Genomic DNA, 22,500 nt, shown 5'->3' with positions numbered 1-22,500 from the left:
TCTTATCCAAAGGGTAGCAAACAATTGATATTGGCCTCTACAGAAACCGGGATAAGATTATACTCAATTAGTTCTACGGGATAGATGATTTGAAAGGATTTCAAGAGATGTCATCTGCAGTGCTTCACTGGAATGTGACCTTTTAGGGTTAAGTTTCTTGCTCAGAAGAAAAACAAAACAAAAAGCAGGGCTCAAAGTTGGATTTTCCCGGTGTTAAAAACAGATATGTGTCAGTGCATGACGTAATCAGTCAGAAGGTGGAAATTTTGAATTTTCATTTTTTGCATTTTCTGAAAGAATATGCTCACCAGAGCATGAAGTTTTATGGTCAGATGTATGTGAAAGGTATCTAGCAATTTTACTCCAATTTCATACTTTATCAAATTGATTAGCTGTAGAAAAATATTTAGAAGTGAAATTAGGCTTTTATATTTCAAGAAGATGTAAAAAAGGGTTGATTTAATCATTTTGACAAGAACTCATTTTGATAAAAAATTGACCTCCTAACTAAACTTAGAAATATCTCAGTTTAAACCTTTTCACCATCCGACTGATTATGTCATCCACTGTAACATATTATATGAAAGACTGCCTTAGTGTAGTCAGCGATGGATGTTGTTAGAATGTTGAAATCATAGTGTAGACTGTAAATATTGGCATATCTGCTCATCCGGATAATGACAATCCACTTACCTCGTCGTGATTTGCATCGGCATAAGGCAGTTTGTTTGAGGAGTGCCTCATTCGACTCATGTAGGTCTGGGTGATGGGTACGTAATAATCAATCGCTGACGAGCCTTTCAATAGACTGTGCTTGGCTCCCTGTGATTGGTGGATAAAATCATATGTTGGGTTGTTTGTTTTGTATTTGTAATTTTTCCAATATGAGATGTGTGATGACAGTGACAAAGACAATACTTGAGCTGGCGATAAATAATAAAAGTGACGATGACAATGGTGGTGATGATGATGATGATAATGATGATGATGATGATGACGACGACGACGACGACGATGATGATGATGATGATGATGATGACGATTATGATGATGATGATGATGATGATGATGATGATGATGATGATGATGATGATGATGATGATGATGATATATAATGATGTTGATGATGAGCTGTTCTATATCTACTTTCGAATCATTTCAACTCCTAAATAGCAAAGCTTAATTTATTTTTAACACAAGTAAAGCATGATATATCAGAGATGGTTATATCGTATTCATGCCTAATCTTTTCATGATAGACAAAACAGCGATTCTTCCCGAAATTCATTTAATCCTGGGTCCTAGCGCTATAAGTTCTCTCTTTATAAACACGTTAAGATAAATAAATGTAAGGTTAGGTAAAATCAACAATCTTTCAAATGATTATAATATATACTAATTGTTTCATTATGTTCAATCAATTTCCGTTACACAAAGGAATTAAAGTTCACGAAACCAATTAAACCCTTCACAAGGCTAATGGCGGTCCAAGTTTGAGTCCTTGGAAAAAGGCTCTTTATTCTTTCAGCGCACGTCGGTGTTGCAAACTCAAACATGTAACAGCGTCTAACAGGTATCATATTTCTTACGACAATTGGTTTTGCTACTGGATGGTGGTAGCCCCTGTAAAGTCAGGAGCAAAATATGAGGCCTAGCTGAGGAAACCCGGGAAGATGCGGCAAGCTTCGATTTGAGATATGAACAAAAATGGAAGTGTTTCCCATACTAAAACATTTTTTTTTTCAGAAAAGAAAATCATAACTTGGGTTCTAATAGACATAGATAGAAAGAAAATTTATAGTGGTAAAAGATCGGAAAGATGTGGTCTACACCACTGCATATATATATATATATATATATTATATATATATATATATATATATATATATATATATATAACTCAATTAATGAAATTTGCGCATCTTTCCGGGTTTTCTCAGCCAGTCACACAAATATTACGTGGCTATCATCCTCAGGTTTTTTTCAAGTTGCTTTAGAATTGTAAAACTTTCACTTACCTCAGAATTGTGACCTAGTTTTGCATCCAGTGCTGACGTGGACACGCTACTGATACTTTTATTGTTGTTGTTGTTGTTATTGTTGTTTTCTAGTGACAGGTGCATTCTTTTCTGGCAGTCAGTACAAGACATAAGAAATCGTGTGACAGCTTCACGAGGTAAGAAGGAATACGTCTTGGCAATCTATATTGGACAGGGGAGATGTGGTTAGGTTTGAGTTTTGGTGTGTGTGTGTGTGGGGGGGGGGAGGTTGTTTTGGAGAAGGGGAGGGGGAGGGTTAATTTATGTGTGCGTGGGGGGGGGGGGGGGGATAAAAAGAAACACAGGGTAAAGAGAATTTAAAGTTAAAATGGCTACTTATTGTGACAACTTATAATATACGATTGTTATCAAAATGTGAATACTATCATATATATATATATATATATATATATATATATATATATATATATATATATATATATATATATATATATATATATTTATATATATATATATAATAATAATAATAATAATAATAATAATAATAATAATAATAATACTTTATTGCATCCCAAAAAGGAAATTTTTTGTACAGACGTGTTATAATTTACACATAAGATAAAAATACAATGGAAATAGGATGTGTATATATATATATATATATATATATAATATATATATATATATATATATATATATATATAAAAAAGGAGCAGCTCTATAACCAGAGCTGCGCTTTATAATATGAATAATTTCAACACTGTAAAATAGTTAAAACTGTCACTATAAATTGAAAATTGAAAAGATTGCAAAACAAATAAATTAATAAATTAATATTTATATTTTAAAAAGTAAAAATGAGAAATAATTATATAAAATGATTATTGCTGGTTGTTATAAAGCCTAATACTGGACGGCAGAAAAGATTTTCGGTGTCTCTCTGTTTTCGTTGAAATAGAGAAAGGGCGACCACTTCTTTCTGACATAATAACTGATGGTCTTAGTGGATGATACTGGTCATTTAATATTTTAGTTATTTTATTTATACAAAATTTCTCGTATAGAAGATCTACATCGTCAACATCATTTATATAGCTTTTAATGGATTTTTTAATATTTGAATTTATTTTGTTCCTTTCCACTGCTAAGCAATTGCCTCCCCAAGCTGTTATACAAAATGACAAAACACTTTCGATTACTGCTCTATAAAATAATGTGCAGAGGGTTTTATCTATTCTAAACTGAGAGAGTTTTGATAAAAAATATGTACGTCTGCACATCTTATGCCTAATTATTTTCAAGTGTTCATCCCACTTGAGCCTGTCATCAATCGTTACACCAAGGTATTTGTAGTGAGGAACTCGCTGGACGAATTGGTCCTTTAATTTTAACGGTTCTATCGGTTCCTTCACTCTCCTAAAGTCAATCACTAGCTCCTTTGTCTTGCTTATGTTAAGCTCTAGGTGGTGGGCATCACACCAAGACACAAATCTATCAATTTCTTGCCTATAAGCCACTTCGTTGCCATTTGTTATGAGGCCTTGAAGAGCGGTGTCATCTGCAAACTTTATTAAAGGTACTCTCAGGTTTTGACTTCTACAGTCATTCGTGTATATTGTGAATAATACAGGGGACAATACACAACCTTGAGGAGCACCAGTATTTGTAGTTATACAGGAAGATTTGTTTTGTCCTAATTGAACATATTGTGCTCTCTCCGTAAGAAATTCGAGCACCCAAGCAATTATATACTTGTTTAAATTCAGACTGGTCAATTTTTGAACAACCAACTGAGGTTGCATTGTATTGAACGCTGAAGAAAAATCTGCAAAAAGCAATCTGCAATAGCTCCTAGCGTGATCTAGATGCCTGTAGATGTTGTTTGTAAACAGCAAAATGGCATCCTCTACGCCACGTCCTGGTTTGTATGTGTATATATATAATAATAATAATAGTAATAATAATAGATCTTTATTGTCCATAAATATGGCAATTTGTCATTTAGTTACACTTGTTATAACGTTAAACGATAACTGTAACATTGAACAGATATTTCACTCCTACTTATTTTCTCTCTCTCTCTCATTCTCTCTCTCTCTCTCTCTCTCTCTCTCTCTCTCTCTCTCTCTTCCTCTCTTTCTTTCACACGTGTGATATACACAACATAAACATATTCATTTCGTTTTCAATTTGTTACGATTGTGGCAATTCGACACCAAAAATTATCATCATTATCAATTGGCCAGTTAATCTTACATTAAATAAATTAATCAGTTAATCAGTCAACGAATCAATCCTTGGTTTTTCTGTACCATATGAAATCTTCAAAATTTTTATTGCTGATGGAACGAACGTTGATTTATACTTGTTAGTTCTACATTTAATCTGACAAAACCTTCTCCCAGATGGTAATAGACTAAATTCATGATATAAAATATGTTTTTTATTGTTGGTAATTGAGAATGCTTTCCTTTCTATTGCTTTTCCATGAATTCTTTCTACTCCATCAAGAGGATGGTTTATTATTTTTGATGCCTCTTTGATAGATTTTGAAATTTTTTATTTATCTTTAAGTCGGCATCCTCCAAACCATATGGTGCAGCCAAACGCAATTACACTTTTAATCAATGAGTCATAAACTCTTAACATAGTTTTCTTCCTTACTTGAAATGTTCTCAATTTCCTTAGGATGTATAATCTTTGGGCAACTTTCTTAGATATTATATTAATATGTTGAGAGAAATTGAGGGAACTATCAATGGTTATTCCTAAATATTTAAAATAGTCAACTATCTCAACATCATCTTTACCGATCGCCACACACTTTAAGTCGTTTTTATTTTTTACACCAAACACCTGTTCTTTCGTTTTTTTTTCAACATTTAATTCAAGCTGATTTTGTTTACACCAATCGGTGAATATATTTATTTGTTTGAAATAATTTTTTTCGGTAACTTTATCTTTTAATAAGCCAAGAATAGCAGTATCATCTGCATATTTCACTATAAAACAATTTTCAAAGGATGGTCTGCAGTCGTTGGTGTACGGATTGGGGAACTCACGCAGCCTTGGGGACATCCGTTCGACAACGTTCTTTTGTTGGAGATATGTTCACCCAATTTTACACATTGCGGTCTATGGGTCAGAAACTCTTTATACCATTTAATAAGGTAGTTTGGAATATCCATGTTGCACAACTTTTGAAGCAAAATATCTGTGTTCATGGTATTAAAAGCTGACGAAAAGTCGACAAACAGGATTCTGGCGTAATTCGAGGGCGTTTGGTCAAGGTGTTTTGAGATCGAATTTGTGGCGGTTAATAGTGCGTCTTCTACACTGAGATGTTGATGGTATGCAAATTGGTACGGATCTAGCAATTTCGTTTTTTTTTAGTCTACTCCTCCCATTTGCTTTATCATCTCCCATGCTTTCCTTGCGCAGCCCGATCTCAGTTTTGTTTATATATATATATATATATATATATATATATATATATAATATATATATATATATAGATATATATATATATATATATATATATATCTTACACAGGACACACAAATACACACATGCACTCTCTCTCTCTCTCTCTCTCTCTCTCTCTCTCTCTCTCTTTCACATGGCACATTCATACATAAACACACACACTCTCTCTCTCCTTCTCTATGTATCTCTATCTCTCTCTCCACCTCTGTCTCGTTGCTCTCCCTCTCTCTCTCTCTCTCTCTCTCTCTCTCCCTCTTTCTCGTCTCTCGTTCTGTATCGAGAGAAAGATAGATAGAGATAGATAGATATAAAGAGAGAAAGAGTGAGAAGAGAGAGAAAGAAAGAGAGAGAGAGAGAGGGAGAGAGAGAGAGAGAGAGAGAGAGAGAGAGAAGGAATGTATTTGCAATGAGTAAAGAGACCCAAATATCTATTTGAGACTGACTGAAAAATGGACTAAACTTCGCAGGTGACCGAACATAGTCCTTTCAACTTGGACAGCTAGTTGTAGCCACCACTACTTGAGTGTGTTATCTTATGAGGTTTTATTAAGTTCAATGTGAACATCATTGTTTCAGTCCTTGTGTATTTCTTTCCAGCCTTTTATTGAAGAAATCAGAGATTTATAAATACTTGTAAATTGATCGTTGCACCTGTCGGATGTTATTATATGATTTTACTGTCAATTGTCAAAAAAAAAAAAAAAGATTAAAAAAAAAGAAAACAAGGCAAAAGACCGAACAAATCAACAACAACAACAACAACAACAACAACAACAACATAAAACCAATGAAAAAAGAGAATTTATCTATCTATCTTTATATAAATATATATATATATATATATGTATGTATGTATCCATGTTAATGTAAACATAATGTGTGTGTGTGTGTGTGTGTTTGTGATGTGTGTATGAGAGAGAGAGAGAATGCTTGGAGAACCAACTAGATAAATAAAGTTGATAATTGAGAAATAAATAATCGATAAAAGCTACATCTAAATAAATAATAAATAATAAATCGCTAGAATTTATTATCCCTCGCATTGAAGGTCTGATCATGACCAAGATGGAAGGAATTTGAAAAGAATAGCCAAGGGAAGTAATACATAAAAATATGTATTCTTAAGAAAATGATGGATTATGTACCGTTAATTTGAAACCATGACGATCGAACCGATTTAAACACTGAGACAATATTATTAATGATTTAAAGCCAACGTGCTTTTATTTGTAAGTCTGATAACCCAAATATTTATGGGCTCATCTTTGTAATGTAAATACTCTCAACCATCGCAAAATATTGTCCATTTCAGCAATGTTAAACAAAGCCGATAATTGTGTTCGATTATCAGGCCTGTATGTGAGTGCAAATAGGTTAAAACGATATGAATATATTATAGCTCGCACACTATAATAGCGACTGAGAACAAACTATATAATTTAGCAACGAGTAAAGAAAAAATATTAATTAATTGATAAATGGAAGTTAAAAAACAATAACTAAATTTAGGATAAAATTGTGACCTTTGGTGTAACACATTGTTGATCGCAGTGATCTCCATCTATCTGTACGGTGCTCTGGATAAGTTTAGCCTATATAGTTGGCAATTTTACATAAAACAAGCACCATGAGTAAAATATCGTGACATACAGTACAGGAGTCGGAAGTAATACGGGCTTTGGTCCCTTACCGGTTTGAAGTATATCGAAAGTTTTGAGGTGTAAAACATCACATTACATTGCATCATATAATATAATATAATACAATGCAAAGTAATATAATATAATGAAATATCATATAAAATGATATATTGTTATATCCTTTTATCGAAAACATTTTGGAGAAGAGCATCAAAGTTACAATAAGTACACAATCCGTTGATATGCTGTGAAGGCTTTACGATATTTTATTCCTACAGATTCCATACGGCCTGGTTTAAAGGACCAATCTGAAAATATTATAAGGCGTAGGACAAATTTGAACCCAAGGGAAAGAAAATTACACGTCGCCCAAAAAAAAAAATCAACAAGGAAATTAAGGGAAGGTGTCCCTCAGATATCTTTCTTAACGAGGATGATATACGTAGAAGCCTGGATCCTCATATATCAGTACAAGACCAAGCGGACTCAGAGCTTACTCAGTATTAATCCTATATTCTGCCTTGATAAGTGAAGTCTAAAGATGTACGAAAACCATTATGGCTGCCTTCAACCTAAGGTGCAAAGAGCATACGGAAACTGAGCATCAAAACCGAAGAACCAGTTACTCCGAAAACATGAAACGGACAATTCGTAATTAAGAATTACGCTGGCTCACAAGCTGACCTACCCCATCAATATTGAGGTTGTGTCCGAAAGATAGAGAAACGAAACAATCTTCTGATGACGCCACATAGATCGATCTATTAAGGGCGTTGACTAGACACCTAAGGCATAATATTTTTCAGCAGTAGATTATTGAATAGGATGAAGGCAATAATGACTGGATGTAAACTTAAAATCCCGCAAATGAATGCAGTGTGTCGGGAACTTATCGATAACACCCAAAGAATGAGGCCCGGTCATAAAAACCATCCTGTCTCGAGGTGTCCGGGAACGATATTTCTCGGTGTTGGCTTACAAATTCGACATGGAAATGGGCAAGCATCTCTCAAACAATTAATGGACGGTGCCCCCCCCCCAAAAAAAAAAAAAAAAAACAAAAAAAAAAACAACAAAAAACAAATCAAGTGAACTCCTGGTGACCATAATATTACTTGACTTCCCTAATTTTGAAAATACATAGACCAACATGGACGTGGAGATTCATCATAGCGAGAGCGCCGTCTCCACTCGAGAGATACAACTGAGGCCTGTACTAATAGTTCAGTCTAGGAAAATGATAGGTACAAAATTGAGAAAGCCATTTTCAGGTAGAACATCAAGATAAAATCATTAAAGCTTTGTTTTCTTTTTGAGGAAAAATATCAGGAACCCATCAAGTTTTACAATATCATATTCTTACAATTGCTATGGATATATCTAAGGAATGTGTATCTGTGTTAAAGATTAACTAAGACCTAAGAGGTCAGTGAAAAGCACATCGAGTTGCGTCCATTGTATTTGTCAAGGCAAACGTTGAATAAAATAAGAGAAAAACAGGCCCGGGGTTATCAAGTGAGGTTACTCCATCTTTTGCCTCTGTTCAAGGATTTGTGACTGATGGTTTTCATTTGTTCGGCCAAGTGGAGAAGTCCATTAGATGACATTGTTCAAATTTTTGTTTTGAGCGTTTTATAAGAGTCAACAGTTTTTGGACAGGCTAGTCACATGAGGCAATACCTGAGTTATTTCATGTTTGATGCATGGTGAAATTTCAGTACAGCGCCCTCCGGGCACACAACTAGAGGTGATGGGAATATTGCATCTGTACAACTGGGAACATTGAGTTTTCACTGGTAGTCTCCTGATTTGATATCAACAGCGGAGTTTATCCTTGTCCCAAAAATGAAAGAGCATCTAGGAGGACAACGCTTTGAATCAGAAGACATTCTATGGCATTAAAGGATGTTTTAAAAGTGCATTTACAAAAGTGCCTTGACAATGGTGGCGAAGCTGATATAGTAAAGGTACTTTGGTGCAAGCTTGACTGTAAATTGTTTGTATTTATTTTTTTCAAGATGTACTAAACAGAAACTCGTTTACGAGACAGGCCTCTTGGATAATTTTCTCAATGGCTCTCATCTACAGTATATGATAATTTGATTCATTAAACAAAATAATTCAATTGATGATTTACAATTACTTCCCCTGGTACTTTCTTTTAGATCTGTACGACTTCTTTCCATGTCCAATATTCTGCTGTACCCTGACAAAACATAACTTTTATTTTGGCCAGAAAACTCTTACTATAATTATCCATCGATTGGGATGACCCTCAATTGTTAAAATATCTAAAAGACCTCAAAATCTCAGACGTTAAACCCTGTCAATTGCGATAATAAGAGTGGCGTGCCTTACCCAAGAACACACTGTTGAAACCGGTGTTTTGTAATCATTGTCACCCGTCTGGTAACAAACAAAACTTAAAATCACATGACTTCTGTTACAAAACAAAACATCAAGGAAAGGGCATGGTGGAATTCTAAATCGCCATTCTATTATTTTTGTTTATTTTCGGTGTTCTTGTGAGTAAAACCAATATTGCATCTAATATACTTTTACGTGTTTACGTAAGGAGTCTTATATTATAATTATTTAAGAAAATGCAATCCCCTGAACAGGGATTAAGTTTTTCTTGTCCGGCAAAAAAAAAAAAATTGAGAGTAAACGATTTATGGTGTAGTTAGTTTTTCCCCATCCTCAAATTTGCAGGATCTTTAAATTTCCTGTTTTTAAAACTGTTACTCTAAGCAAGTTGTAGATTTTAATTCTATCATTACGATAATTATACTATTATACCACAGATATCCCCCCTGATTATTTATTTCCCCCCAAAAAACTGAGAGATGAAAAAAATATTAGTCTGATAAGATGAGAATTTGATGAAGACATTATGGACCGATCGTCGCGGGGTTTTAAGCTTGATCCTGCCAAGACACAGAGAGCGGAAGTCACCTCGAGGTATGTAATATAGACAGGGGGAGTAACTCTGTAAATCATGGCAGGGCGACGTGAGAAAGTATCACGAGGCCTTCATGTCATCCTTTTGCCCCAATTAAACAGACCCCGCTCGGGGATACGCGCCGTCAAGGCATAAAATTGCCCAGTGAAATAAGGTCCCCTCAGGATTTTCAATTCCTCATCGGATTTGTCCTGATCCAGGCCATATTTTCTCCCGTTTCGTTTCGTATCCAGCTGTGAATGGTATCTTTTTACTCTGTCCCGTGGGTGGTGAGGAAATGAGAAGGATGGCATTTTGTATTTAGTTTTATCTTAATGTTGGATTGGATGTTGCAGAAAGAGAATGTATATATTTTATTTGATGATTTTGATGTCTTCCTCCTTCTAGTCAGTGAACGCGTAGGCCAAATGATGAGTTACAAAACATTATGATCAAAAATGAATAAACACAAAAAATATTATAAGCACTAGTATCTAGTAATAAATATTATATTTAAGAAACAATACGGTAAAATTAATCAACAAGAGAATAATGCGACAAAAAAAAAGAACAAAACAAACAAACAAAAAAAGAAGAAGCAAAATGATAAGGAAGGAAAAAATAAGAACATTTACATAGAGCACATCTATGGATTTGCCATGCTTAACGTTTTCATTTATTCCTTCAGCAGGACGTGTGGTACCATACATTTTATTACAGCAGTTCCAGTCGCCTGTTAGGCATCCTGTGTACTAACACTATTTCAATATCCGTCACCCCCTATAGCAGAATTTTCCACTATCATATTCACTCACCAGGCCACTGACCACGCTTAACGGACCCACACAATGTTTCGAATGAAGCAAGCAAGCAAGAAGAAGAAGAAGAAGAAGAAGAAGAAGAAGAAGAAGAAGAAGGTGATGATGATGATGATGATGATGATGATGATGATGATGATGATGATGATGATGATAGAGAGATAGATAGATAGATAGATAGATAGATAGATAGATAGATAGATAGATAGAGAGAGAGAGAGGGAGAGAGAGAGGAGAAGGAGAAGGAGGAGGAGGAGGAGGATTAGGGGAAAGAGAGATATGGAGAGGAGAATGAGAAAGGGTGAGAAGTGAGAGAGAAAGAAATACAGAGTTGAAAAGAAGTTAAAGAAGACACCTAGAATGATATTCCGACAGGTGTGGGATGAATAACTGCAGAACTTAGCGCCTATTAATCCTTAACAGTGAGGGGGGGGGGTATAAAAATGCACCTAACTACACAAATAAATGAACAAGGTAAATAAGAGGCGCTTAATCATTTTCGCCCCCGCCACGTGCATTCATTCTCTAGTTCAGACATCTCCATACAAATTCGACATCCTCCATTCCAAGTTAGATTAGCCAGCCACAAGGGAGTTAACCACGCAATTATTGTGTATCACAGAGATAAATAAATCGAGTTCCACTCATCTCTTAAGAAATATACTTTATATTATCTCTCTTAACTTCTCACTCTCTTAGGGTTCCTCTTTTTTCTGTTTGTACTTGTGTTTCTCTGTCATTTTTGGCAAGAAAACGTTGTCATGTACCGATAGATTTGTATACTTGTCAGACTTGAGACTGCATTTTGTATTGTGTATGTGATGTGTATGGATTATCTTAATCTATAAGTTTATGAATAAAACATTGTTTTTCGTTGTTATTTTGTTTATGTTGTTGTTGTTGTTGTTGTTTATGCTTGTTTGTTTGTTTGTTTGTTTTTGTTTTTTGTCAGTAGTAGGTTTGACGGTGGTAGAAATAATTGTTGTAGTAGTAGTAGTAGTAGTAGTAGTAGTAGTAGTAGTAGTAGTAGTAGTAGTAGTAGTAGTAGTAGTAGTAGTAGTAGTAGTAGTAGTGGTGGTGGTTGTTGTTTTGTTTTTTATTGTTGTTGTTGTGTAAGACGAGATTTTGTGGTCCTTTCGGTTTTAATTCAGAGGTAGTGGCTGAAGATCTACCTTGAGAATCATCATCTTTGTGATCAATCTCTACGCGTCCAAATCAATTGATCTTGAGTTTATACGTCTTCAGTTAAGAACAAAAAGTATAATAAGGTTTCATCATAAGTCTATGGCCCCAATCATAGAGTCAAATGGGGTCTTCCCTATAACCAAGAAGAGTGTGAAAAATATTTCAAGAGTGACGAGCAACAACAATGTAACTGATCGCCGCAAAATGGAATTATGTCGGGCAATTTTGTTCTTATTTTCAGGTCTAATAATACAAATTCTTATAGGCTCATCGTTGTTATGGAAATACTCTCAAAATTAAGCAAAATTGAGTCAATTACAACGATGTAAAATCAAGCCAATAAACGCGTTCGGTTATCAGACCTGCAAATATGTTCACATCGTGACGGGATGACCCAGATGATTAAAATTCAATTTGAAACTCAAAAATTATACTATTTGAGGTTCAAATCTTCTGAAAAAAACATATTCAAATTATTGGATGGAAAACTTGTCCTTCAAATATCGATCGTTTATAATTACCCTCATCTCGGTAAAAATTTTCAAAGAGTTTTCGTCAAATTAAGGGTCACTCTAATCAATTGGTATTTATTTAAGATAGTGAAAATTATCATTACTTCCTGAACTTAAAAAACTAAAATTTCTGAAAAAGTGTTATGCAACAGTGCCAGATAAATCAGAAAGAAAAAGAAAAACCATCTCCTGATAGCTCAGTTGGTAGAGCTTTCTCTTCGCACGCAAGAGTTCGACCCCAGGTGAAGTCGTTATTTTTGTCTGCCCCCGCCCCCCCCCCCCCAACTACCTTGTCCACACAGCATTGATTGGGGAGCTGGGTCTGCTCGACCTGGCGGAAAGTACTTTGCAATAGAGTATCGTCCTATCCAAGGATAGCAAACAATTGCTATTGTTTATTTAACGCCATATAAACCGTGACAAACTCCGGCCCCATTGGCCTAATGGTACTGGGCCTGCTCTCCGATTTGTCACTTTGATATTTTGAAAACTGAAATTTCCAAACTCGGGTCATTTCATCTTTAACTCACTCACTCACTCACTCACTCACTCACTCACTAACTAACTCACTATCCAGTGTCGTCCTCATTGACGTTGGTTGTTCGCACTTTGTGATGACTAAAGTCCCCCCATTCTGTTGACTAGAGGTGCCAATAAAATGGAGAGAAAAATAAAGTGAGTAAATGTGACTCATATATTATAAGGGAACAACACAAAACAAACGACGTTTCGGACGTTGGCCTTCTTCAAGTAAACACGAAATACGTTATATTATAGGACCGAAACGTCGTTTGTTTTGTGTTGTTCCCTTATATATGATTCACATTTACTCACTTTTTTTTCTCTTCATTATTTCATCTTTGCGCTCTATTTTCTCCATTTAGTGAATTCTGACATAATACCAGGCTGACATGGCGGGTTACAAATCTGATGAATAGTTTAAAATTAGGGATGAACATATGTGTGCATGGCATAATCAATCGGAAGGTGAAAATTTTGGATTTGGATTTTCTTTTTTTTTAAATATGCTCTCCATAGCATTTTAATTTTCATTTGAAGTAAATCGGGTGATTTTTCATGACGTTATGGTCAGATGTATGAGAAAGGTTTCCAGCAACTGTTCTCAAATTTCATACTTTTTCAACTGGACCAACAACTTGTAAAAAATATTTAGAAATGAAATTAAGCTTTGATTTTTCCCGAAGATGTTCAAAAATGGTTGCTTTAATAATTTATTATGACAAGAACTCATTTTTGATCAAAATTGACCTTTTAACTAACAATGACTATGAAAAATGTCTTTTTCTCTTTTTTTTATCTAATATCAAAGCTCTATCTCCACTGATTAAAAATGTTTTTGAATTTTGAAAATCCATTCATAAATAAACAAGTTATGCAGTTTCAAAGGTGTCATTTATTTGGATGACCCGCAAAGAGGAAAAAAACGCGAAAATATGGGACGCTTTTTCGGAATTTTTTTTTCGATCTTTGGTTGTATCTTGCGTAATAAGTGGATTAAAAGGTTGAAACTTGGGATGGTGTTTTGTAAAATACGGGAAAAGTACTTGTCATATTCATATGAAATTTTACAACCAAAAAGAAGAAATGTTCATGTATTACCTTGTCAGCGACAAAACCTCCACGCCCGGTAGTTTTAGAAATATTTTACTCCAAAGAGTAAAAATCTATTTTTAACAATCTTCCGGTAATTGCACGAGTTTTGTCGCTTGACATAATCTAAAATGACCTTTTTTCTAACTGTGTGCCAACTTTCAGTCATATTCATTGATAAACAGCGTCGTAATCAATTTTTTAAAATAGCATATTCGAAACGGCTTCGTCCCATATTTTGCCGCGAATTTGGGCACTTCGTGAGCGAAAAAGACGCCCAAAGATTTGTGCGGGATAGTCAATGCTATTTTAACTAAACTAGGCAATATCTCAGTTCAAACCTTTTCACCATCCGACTGATTTTGCCATTCACTATAACATATTTCTATTTTCTGACGATTACTACTCACCGCCCGATAGGTACGTTTTTGGCCTGCATGTTTTCCTCCTCGTCCATCCATCTCCACGTGTACATTGTAGATGATGTCAAAGAAATTCTCTACCACAGCCACCCTCTTCAAAGATTTGCCTCCTCGTCCGTCGGGCTGAAAAATAAAATAATCAGACATTATTATTGTCTGGAGAGTCCCGATAGCTCAGTTGGTAGAGCACTCGCTTCATACGCAAAGGAACCAAGATCGATCCCGGGTGCAGTCGAGATTTTTTTCTGACCCCCCAACAGTGAATGGGTAGCTGAGTCTGTTAGATTTGGCAGAAAGTACTTTCCGATAGACTGGCATCCTATCCAAAGGATAGCAAGCAATTTCACGCAGTAGAAACCGGGATAAACTCAGGCTCGATGAGCCTAACCGCTCTAAAGGAATACTATGATAGCCTGAATCAAGACATTTAGGATTGTCCTGCTCACGGGTTAAACGTATGAAGGATATTAAGATTTCAACAACCCCGCCTACCACCAAAAAAAAAAAAAAAACAACAACAACAACAACAAACAAGAAAAACAAAAAAAGAAAGAAAAATAACAACAACAACAACAAAAACTCAAGCCATCACACGGTGGTCGATAGACAATACTCGTATATCAAATGAAAAGAAAAAATCCGGTCAGAAATACGCAAAGCAATGAACAAATAAACATATAAACGAACATATAAATACGTCGAAGTTGGGGAGTCCCGATAGCTCAGTTGGTAGAGCACTCGCTTCATACGCAAAGGAACCAAGATCGATCCCGGGTGCAGTCGAGATTTTTTTTCGGATCCCCCTGTCCATCCAGTAGCTGGGTCTGTTAGATCTATCGAAAGTACTTTGCGATAGACTAGCGTCCTATCCGAAGGGTAGAAAGCAATTGCTATTGTCCGATTCACACTATAGAAACCGGGATAAACTCCGGCTCCATAGACCTGGGGGCTCTGAAGGACTACAAATAGTATTTCGAAGTCGGGTAGGATCCGACGTGAACAAGTTTTGCAGGTCTGATATGCATATGCAATTATGGGCCGGTTTAAACATTGTTGTAATGGACACTAATTTGAGTTGGTTTGAGAGTATTTCCATAACAACAATGAGAAAAAAAAACAATTTGGATTAACAAACCTGCAAATAAGTTCACGTCGGAAGATCCCAAGAAAATAAAATTAAAAAAAACAACTTAATTTTGTCTGTCTGTCTGTCTGTCTGTCTGTCTTTCTCACTCTCTCTCTCTCTCTCTCTCTCTCTCTCTCTCTCTCTCTCTCTCTCTCTCTCTCTCTCTCTCTCTCTCTCTCTCTCTCTCTCTCTCTCTCTTCTCTCTCCTCTCTCTCTCTCTCTCTCTTCTTCTCTCTCTCTCTCTCTCTCCTCTCTCTCTCTCTCTCTCTCTCTCTCTCTCTCTCTCTCTCTCTCTCTCTCTCTCTCTCTCTCTCTCTCTCTCTCTCTCTAAATGTTTCAAAAACGTAACTAAAATCTCTTTGAAAAAAACAAAACATAAAGAAATAAACAAAAAGAAAATAAACGTAAACTGTTTCAAGAGCCAAGTCTGGAGAAATCAATGAATAAAGACGGGAATTTGCAGCACGCCGGGCAAAATGTTTTAATGGGAAACGGTGATAAAGAAGACTTAGAAGTGACATATGCCTCGATGTTCGGGACCTCTCGCCTGTCATGTTACAACAATTTGCACAGAATATTCTTACAGCAGAATGATTTTGATTTTGGTGTTGTTTAGTTTCCCGAACTCCCCTCACTTAAAGTTTGAACGAACACTCAGGGCTATTGCATTCATTTTTAGAACAGCGGAAAAAGAAAAAAAAACAAAACATCTCCATCACTTATGTACTTGTTAGGTTTTGCATAAGATAAAGCAGACATATTTTTGTTCTCAACGAAGTATAAACTACATAGTAATTAATTCATAAAGAAGATTTGTTTTGTTTTGTTGTTTTTTTCTCCAAAAAAAATCAGGTCATCTATCTTTGATAGTCGTGCAATCATCTTCATCAATACTATCATCATCGTTATCGATGTCATCATCGTCATCGTCGTCATTATCATCATTTTATCCTCATGATACTCCAATTCCTCCTCACCCTTCCTTCTCTTATCATCATCATCATCATCATCATCATCATCATCATCATCATCATCATCATCATCATCATCATCATCATCATCATCATCATCATCATCATCATCATCATCATCGTCATCACCATCATCATCATCATCATCATCATCATCATCATCATCATCGTCATCGTCATCATCATCATCATCATCATCATCATCATCATCATCATCATCGTCATCCTCATCATCATCAAATTAGCTGCTGTCACATTACCACGGACATACTAATGACCATTACTCACTCCTTACCGTTACCCTGACCACCGGCCACCTACACCTGAGATAAGCTGAGAGCTGTGTGGACTACAACGACTTCCGTTGTCATCGGATTTTCAACCAGCATACGCAAGCAGTAAGTAAGTATCGAGCAAGGGGAGAAGACCAACTTGAGTAGTGAGAGGAGGGAGGAGTGGTGGATTTGGAAAGTGGGAGAGATTGTGGTGGGGAAGGGTGGAAGAGAGCGTAAGAGAGAGAGAGAGAGAGAGAGAGAGAGAGAGAGAGAGAGAGAGATGGATAAATAAATCGATAGATAGATAGATAGATAGATAGATAGATAGATAGATAGATAGCTTGTGTATTTTAACATGCACATGCACACACAATTTTATGTTATATATATATGTATATATATATATATATATATATATATATATATATATATATATATATATATATATATATATATAATGTAAATTCTCACTCACATTTTTTTGGCCGAGACGACGAAAAAAAAAAAAAAAACAGAAACGAGTCGTCTCGGCCAAAAAAATGTGAGTGAAAATTTACATTATATATTAGCTCTAACCACCATTATCGAGCACTTTCGTACCTACAAGTACCCACCAACACTCATAAATATATATATATATATATATATATATATATATATATATATATATATATATATATATGTGTGTGTGTATATACATATCATTTGCTTCCCATTTCAGATTTTCAGACGCTCATTGTATAAGGAAAGACCACACAAGTAAAGGCATCAAATAATACGACACGTCGGAGAAAATTGTAAGATTCATTTAAGGAAGTTTGCACTGGAGTTTGGATGTGAGGAACAGATAGGACCGGTATTATTCAAATTGTTGAATTGGGAGAGGGGGGCCAATTGCCTGTTATTCGCCTCGATCACCAGACATTACACAACGCGATCTCTTATTATGGAGATTTATAATGTGACAGGTATAGCTAGAACGAGGTTGACGTCACTCAAGGTCTTTGTTATTGTTTTTGGTCTTCCACGTTTAGGAGTAATTCTCACCAAACTGTATTAACCAGACTATAAACGTTCATGGTTAAACATAGTTTTGTGTCTTGGTCCGTTGTACTTCTGGGTGGCAATGTTGTGAGCTTCTTAGCCAAGCGCTTACTATCTATGGCTACTCTTCTCCAGTCAGTAACAGGATATATCACCACTCTCAAAGAGAGAATCCATGCTGCAGTGGCCGCTATGACTCTTAAAATGCTTCATAACACATGGGCATTTCAATATCGTATTACAAGCCGACAAAGCATGCCAAATACTTCTTTGAATCTTTTTTGAAGTTGTATTCATTTTGGTTCACTATTCCTAACACATGGAATGAACTAAAAATACGACTTAACGTGCTTTAAAAAAAAAGAATAAAAGAACTTATGTCGAGTGTGGGTTTTTTTCCTCAAGCCGTGTAAGAAGTTAAGTTGAATACAGTCTTTGTAAACTCATTTAGAGTTTTGATTTCAGGCTAATTGTAAGTGGAAACTAAAAATTTGCCATACTTTACGATTTGCATGGTAACAAAATAACCTATTCTGATATTAGATTCTTAAACCAAACAAAGCTTAAATAAATTTCCTACCCGATGGTAGAAACAGCATAAGAATATCTTTTTTCTTTTCGAAAAATTCTTATCGAAGAATAATTATTTTTAAAAAACCATCCTGTATTATCGTTTTGAAGAGGTGGGTCACACATTTTGATAACTGCTATAATTTACTTTTTCACCGTGGACATAACGTCAAAAATAATAATCTGGCCTAACTCGTTATATCGGAGTCCCGCGCGTTTCGCACAATCGAAGGAATACATAAATACACATTATCCAGTTCACCGGAATAAAGAATTCAGATAAAAGATAATTTCCTACAAATGTAATAAGAGTTGATTATATGGCTGGAACTGCTCGTTTGAAGAGAAGGCATCTATTAGTATTTTGATTATTTCCCTGTATTTGGTATTATGTTTGGATGTTTATATAGATCCTATGTACGATTATCTGGAAACCTGCCTCTCTTTGTCCCCCCCACCCACCCCTCCTATCTTTGACTCTTTCTCTCTCTCCAACTCTCTCTCTCTCTCTCTCTCTCTCTCTCTCTCTCTCTCTCTCTCTCTCTCTCTCTCTCTATCTATCTATCTATCTATCTATCTATCTATCTATCTATCTATATATCTATATACATATTATATATATATATATATATATATATATATATATAATATATATATATATTTCTTTATTTAATCAGTGCAGTGTTTCTAGTGTACGAAGTTGCCGCGTCTGGTTGGAAAAAAAATGGCCGATCGGGACAAAGTCTGGAAGAAGTGTTAGCTTCTAAATATGATACTTAATTTTCACCCACCCACCCCTCCTATCTTTGACTCTTTCTCTCTCTCTCTCTCTCTCTCTCTCTCTCTCTCTCACTCTCTCTCACTCTCTCCCTATCTATCTATCTAACTATATATATATATATATATATATATATAATATATTTCGTTATTTAATCATGCAGTGTTTCTAGTGTACGAAGTTGCCGCGTCTGGTTGGAAAAAAAATGGCCGATCGGGACAAAGTCTGGAAGAAGTGTTAGCTTCTAAATATGATACTTAATTTTCATCCACCCACCCCTCCTATCTTTGACTCTTTCTCTCTCTCTCTCTCTCTCTCTCTCTCTCTCTCTCACTCTCTCTCACTCTCTCCCTATCTATCTATCTACCTATATATATATATATATATATATAATATATTTCGTTATTTAATCAGTGCAGTGTTTCTAGTATACGAAGTTGCCGCGTCTGGTTGGAAAAAAAATGGCCGATCGGGACAAAGTCTGGAAGAAGTGTTAGCTTCTAAATATGATACTTAATTTTCACCCACCCACCCCTCCTATCTTTGACTCTTTCTCTCTCTCTCTCTCTCTCTCTCTCTCTCTCTCTCACTCTCTCTCTCACTCTCTCCCTATCTATCTATCTACCTATATATATATATATATATATATATATATATATATATAATATATTTCGTTATTTAATCAGTGCAGTGTTTCTAGTGTACGAAGTTGCCGCGTCTGGTTGGAAAAAAAATGGCCGATCGGGACAAAGTCTGGAAGAAGTGTTAGCTTCTAAATATGATACTTAATTTTCATCCACCCACCCCTCCTATCTTTGACTCTTTCTCTCTCTCTCTCTCTCTCCTCTCTCTCTCTCTCTCTCTCTCTCTCACTCTCTCTCACTCTCTCCCTATCTATCTATCTACCTATATATATATATATATATATATAATATATTTCGTTATTTAATCAGTGCAGTGTTTCTAGTGTACGAAGTTGCCGCGTCTGGTTGGGAAAAAAATGGCCGATCGGGACAAAGTCTGGAAGAAGTGTTAGCTTCTAAATATGATACTTAATTTTCATTACAAGTAGAAATCATATTCGAACTATTTTTAAGAATAGCCTTCCATTTTCCCTGATTTGAATCCTATGGACTACAGCATTAATTTGGTGATTGGTGGTTTATAAGGGTGGGTGGTACGACGTTTTCCACACAAACTTAAAAGAATCAATTCAAAATGCATTTGATTGACGTATTATTCAAGACATTAGAAAATCAAATGGATCATTGGAAAAAATGCAACAGTCACAAAGCAAAATGAGGGATCGAAAGATCACATCAAATTTGAGAATTACCTCAACAATCTTCGATATGGCATTTTTGCGGTGTGTTTACTAAAACACTCGTGAAAATAATTTTTTTTAAATACATTTTGTTTGAAAAATTGCATCCATAAATTTGAATCATTCGGTTTGATTGTGTTTACATTTCAGACGGTATAATTTATAGTAAGGCGGCTGCAGGCTTCTAAACTTTTCCGAATTATTTTCGCACCCGATATAATACATGTGAACATTCGTTTTTAGTTTCTGATTTTCTTTCCATTCTCCGATACATTTCTTAATTATTTATCTCATTCTATAATGTACTATCTTTCCTTTATCTCATTCTTCCCGACTTTTGTCTCTCTCTCTCTCTCTCTCTCTCTCTCTCTCTCTCTCTCTTTCTCCCTCCCTCTCTCTCTACCTTTATCTCTCAGTCTCTCTCTCTCTCTTTCTTTCTCTCTCTTTCTCTCTCTCTCTCTCTCTCCCTCTCTCTCTCTCTCTACCTTTATCTCTCAGTCTCTCTCTCTCTCTTTCTTTCTCTCTCTCTCTCTCTCTCTGTCTCTGTCTCCCTCCCTGCTCTCACTCTCTATATCTCGCTCTCTTGATAGCTCGTTCACTCGCTGATTCATACACAAATATTTTCTTTTCACCTAATTACTCTCCACTTCAGCTACATAAGAACACTTTCTTGACCATTCTTTATCAATTTATTTCCTTCCGTATCCCATGAACCGATGAACTGATGTATGATTAATAGATACTTTTAGAATATGTATGCGCAAATTTTGTATACAATCGAATCTCTGCGTGTGTAGTTGTTTGTAAATACCATATGCTATGAGGTCTCAATAAGTTTGTTTTATATCTCCTGACGTTTCACAACAGTGCATTTTTGACGTGACCATGCAGCATATTCGACGTTGGTAAAATTTTCTGACAGGGACGCTGCCATCATGGTCCCTCCGATTTTAACGTACATAATAATGTCTCGACGAAATAGGAAGTGGTAAATCCTTGTATATAATAATATGCATGCAAAGGGTTCCAAATAGCATAATGATTATGATGCTTGATTGCTGCCCCGAAAATTTGGATCTAATTTACGTCTCATAAAGCACGTATCTTCTCAACACAGCGACTCATAAACATGATACGTATGAGAGGCGAGGAGAGAGGAAAAAACATACCCCCCCATCCCCATCTTTTAAAGCTGATCACAATCAAGAAAAAGCCCCCAGAATAAATTGAGGTAAAAGGAAGAGAAAAAAAAATGGCAGAGAAACTTCAGTGGCCATTGTTTATCATGCTGGACGCAGATGGCAGGATTCTTTCACCTCTTAGAGAATAGGAGTTTTGTTTCTTTTTCTTTTCTCCTACAAATTGTTTGGATTGTATTCATTTTTCATATCTCAGGAAGTCTTTTATTGATTGCATTTTGTATTAAGCTTGAATTAAAGAAGGATATGAAATCAAAATATGCTCTATGGTCTGAAAAGCCGAGGGGCTGATCCTCGACCTCCGGCACGGGAGAGTGTACTTTAAAAAAAATATGGCTTCCTATTTTATACCATTTACATATTATATTGACAAAAACTTTTAAAATTGAGAAAAATATATATCAATTCTGAAAATGCTGTGATTATAACGCATTTCTTTGTATAATCGTGTGGATACTTTTTAATACACTGATTATGCTGCCTTTCTGCCATTCTTTTCCCTGAACGGACTTTCAGTTGTTTTTTTTTCTATCGTCGATGTGGATTGTACGTTAAGTATTACTGTTTTGATTGTTTTGTTGTTGTCTGAAGAAAGTTT

General features: G+C 35.4%; 1 protein-coding gene across 1 annotated transcript in view; it reads right to left on the bottom strand.

Annotated features, from left to right (window-relative positions):
- LOC144967317 (uncharacterized) overlaps positions 1 to 22,500 on the bottom strand; it is a 74,983-nt gene that overhangs the window by 799 nt on the left and 51,684 nt on the right. The window contains exons 2-4 of the mRNA XM_078904401.1: positions 14,604 to 14,738; positions 2,019 to 2,201; positions 1 to 822 (exon numbers count right to left, since the gene is read on the bottom strand). The exon at positions 1 to 822 is cut by the window's left edge and continues 799 nt beyond it. Coding sequence (XP_078760527.1) covers positions 667 to 822; positions 2,019 to 2,201; positions 14,604 to 14,738 — 474 coding nt within the window. The 3' untranslated portion in view covers positions 1 to 666. The remainder of the gene's footprint in view (positions 823 to 2,018; positions 2,202 to 14,603; positions 14,739 to 22,500) is intronic.

This window comes from Berghia stephanieae, chromosome 1 (assembly GCF_034508935.2).
Source record: "Berghia stephanieae isolate SIO BIC M18660-M18661 chromosome 1, UCSD_Bste_1.3, whole genome shotgun sequence".
In the NCBI taxonomy this organism is placed as follows: Eukaryota; Metazoa; Mollusca; class Gastropoda; order Nudibranchia; family Aeolidiidae; genus Berghia; species Berghia stephanieae.
Note: the sequence above shows the minus strand (reverse complement) of the source record. Positions and strands in the feature narration are given on the sequence as shown.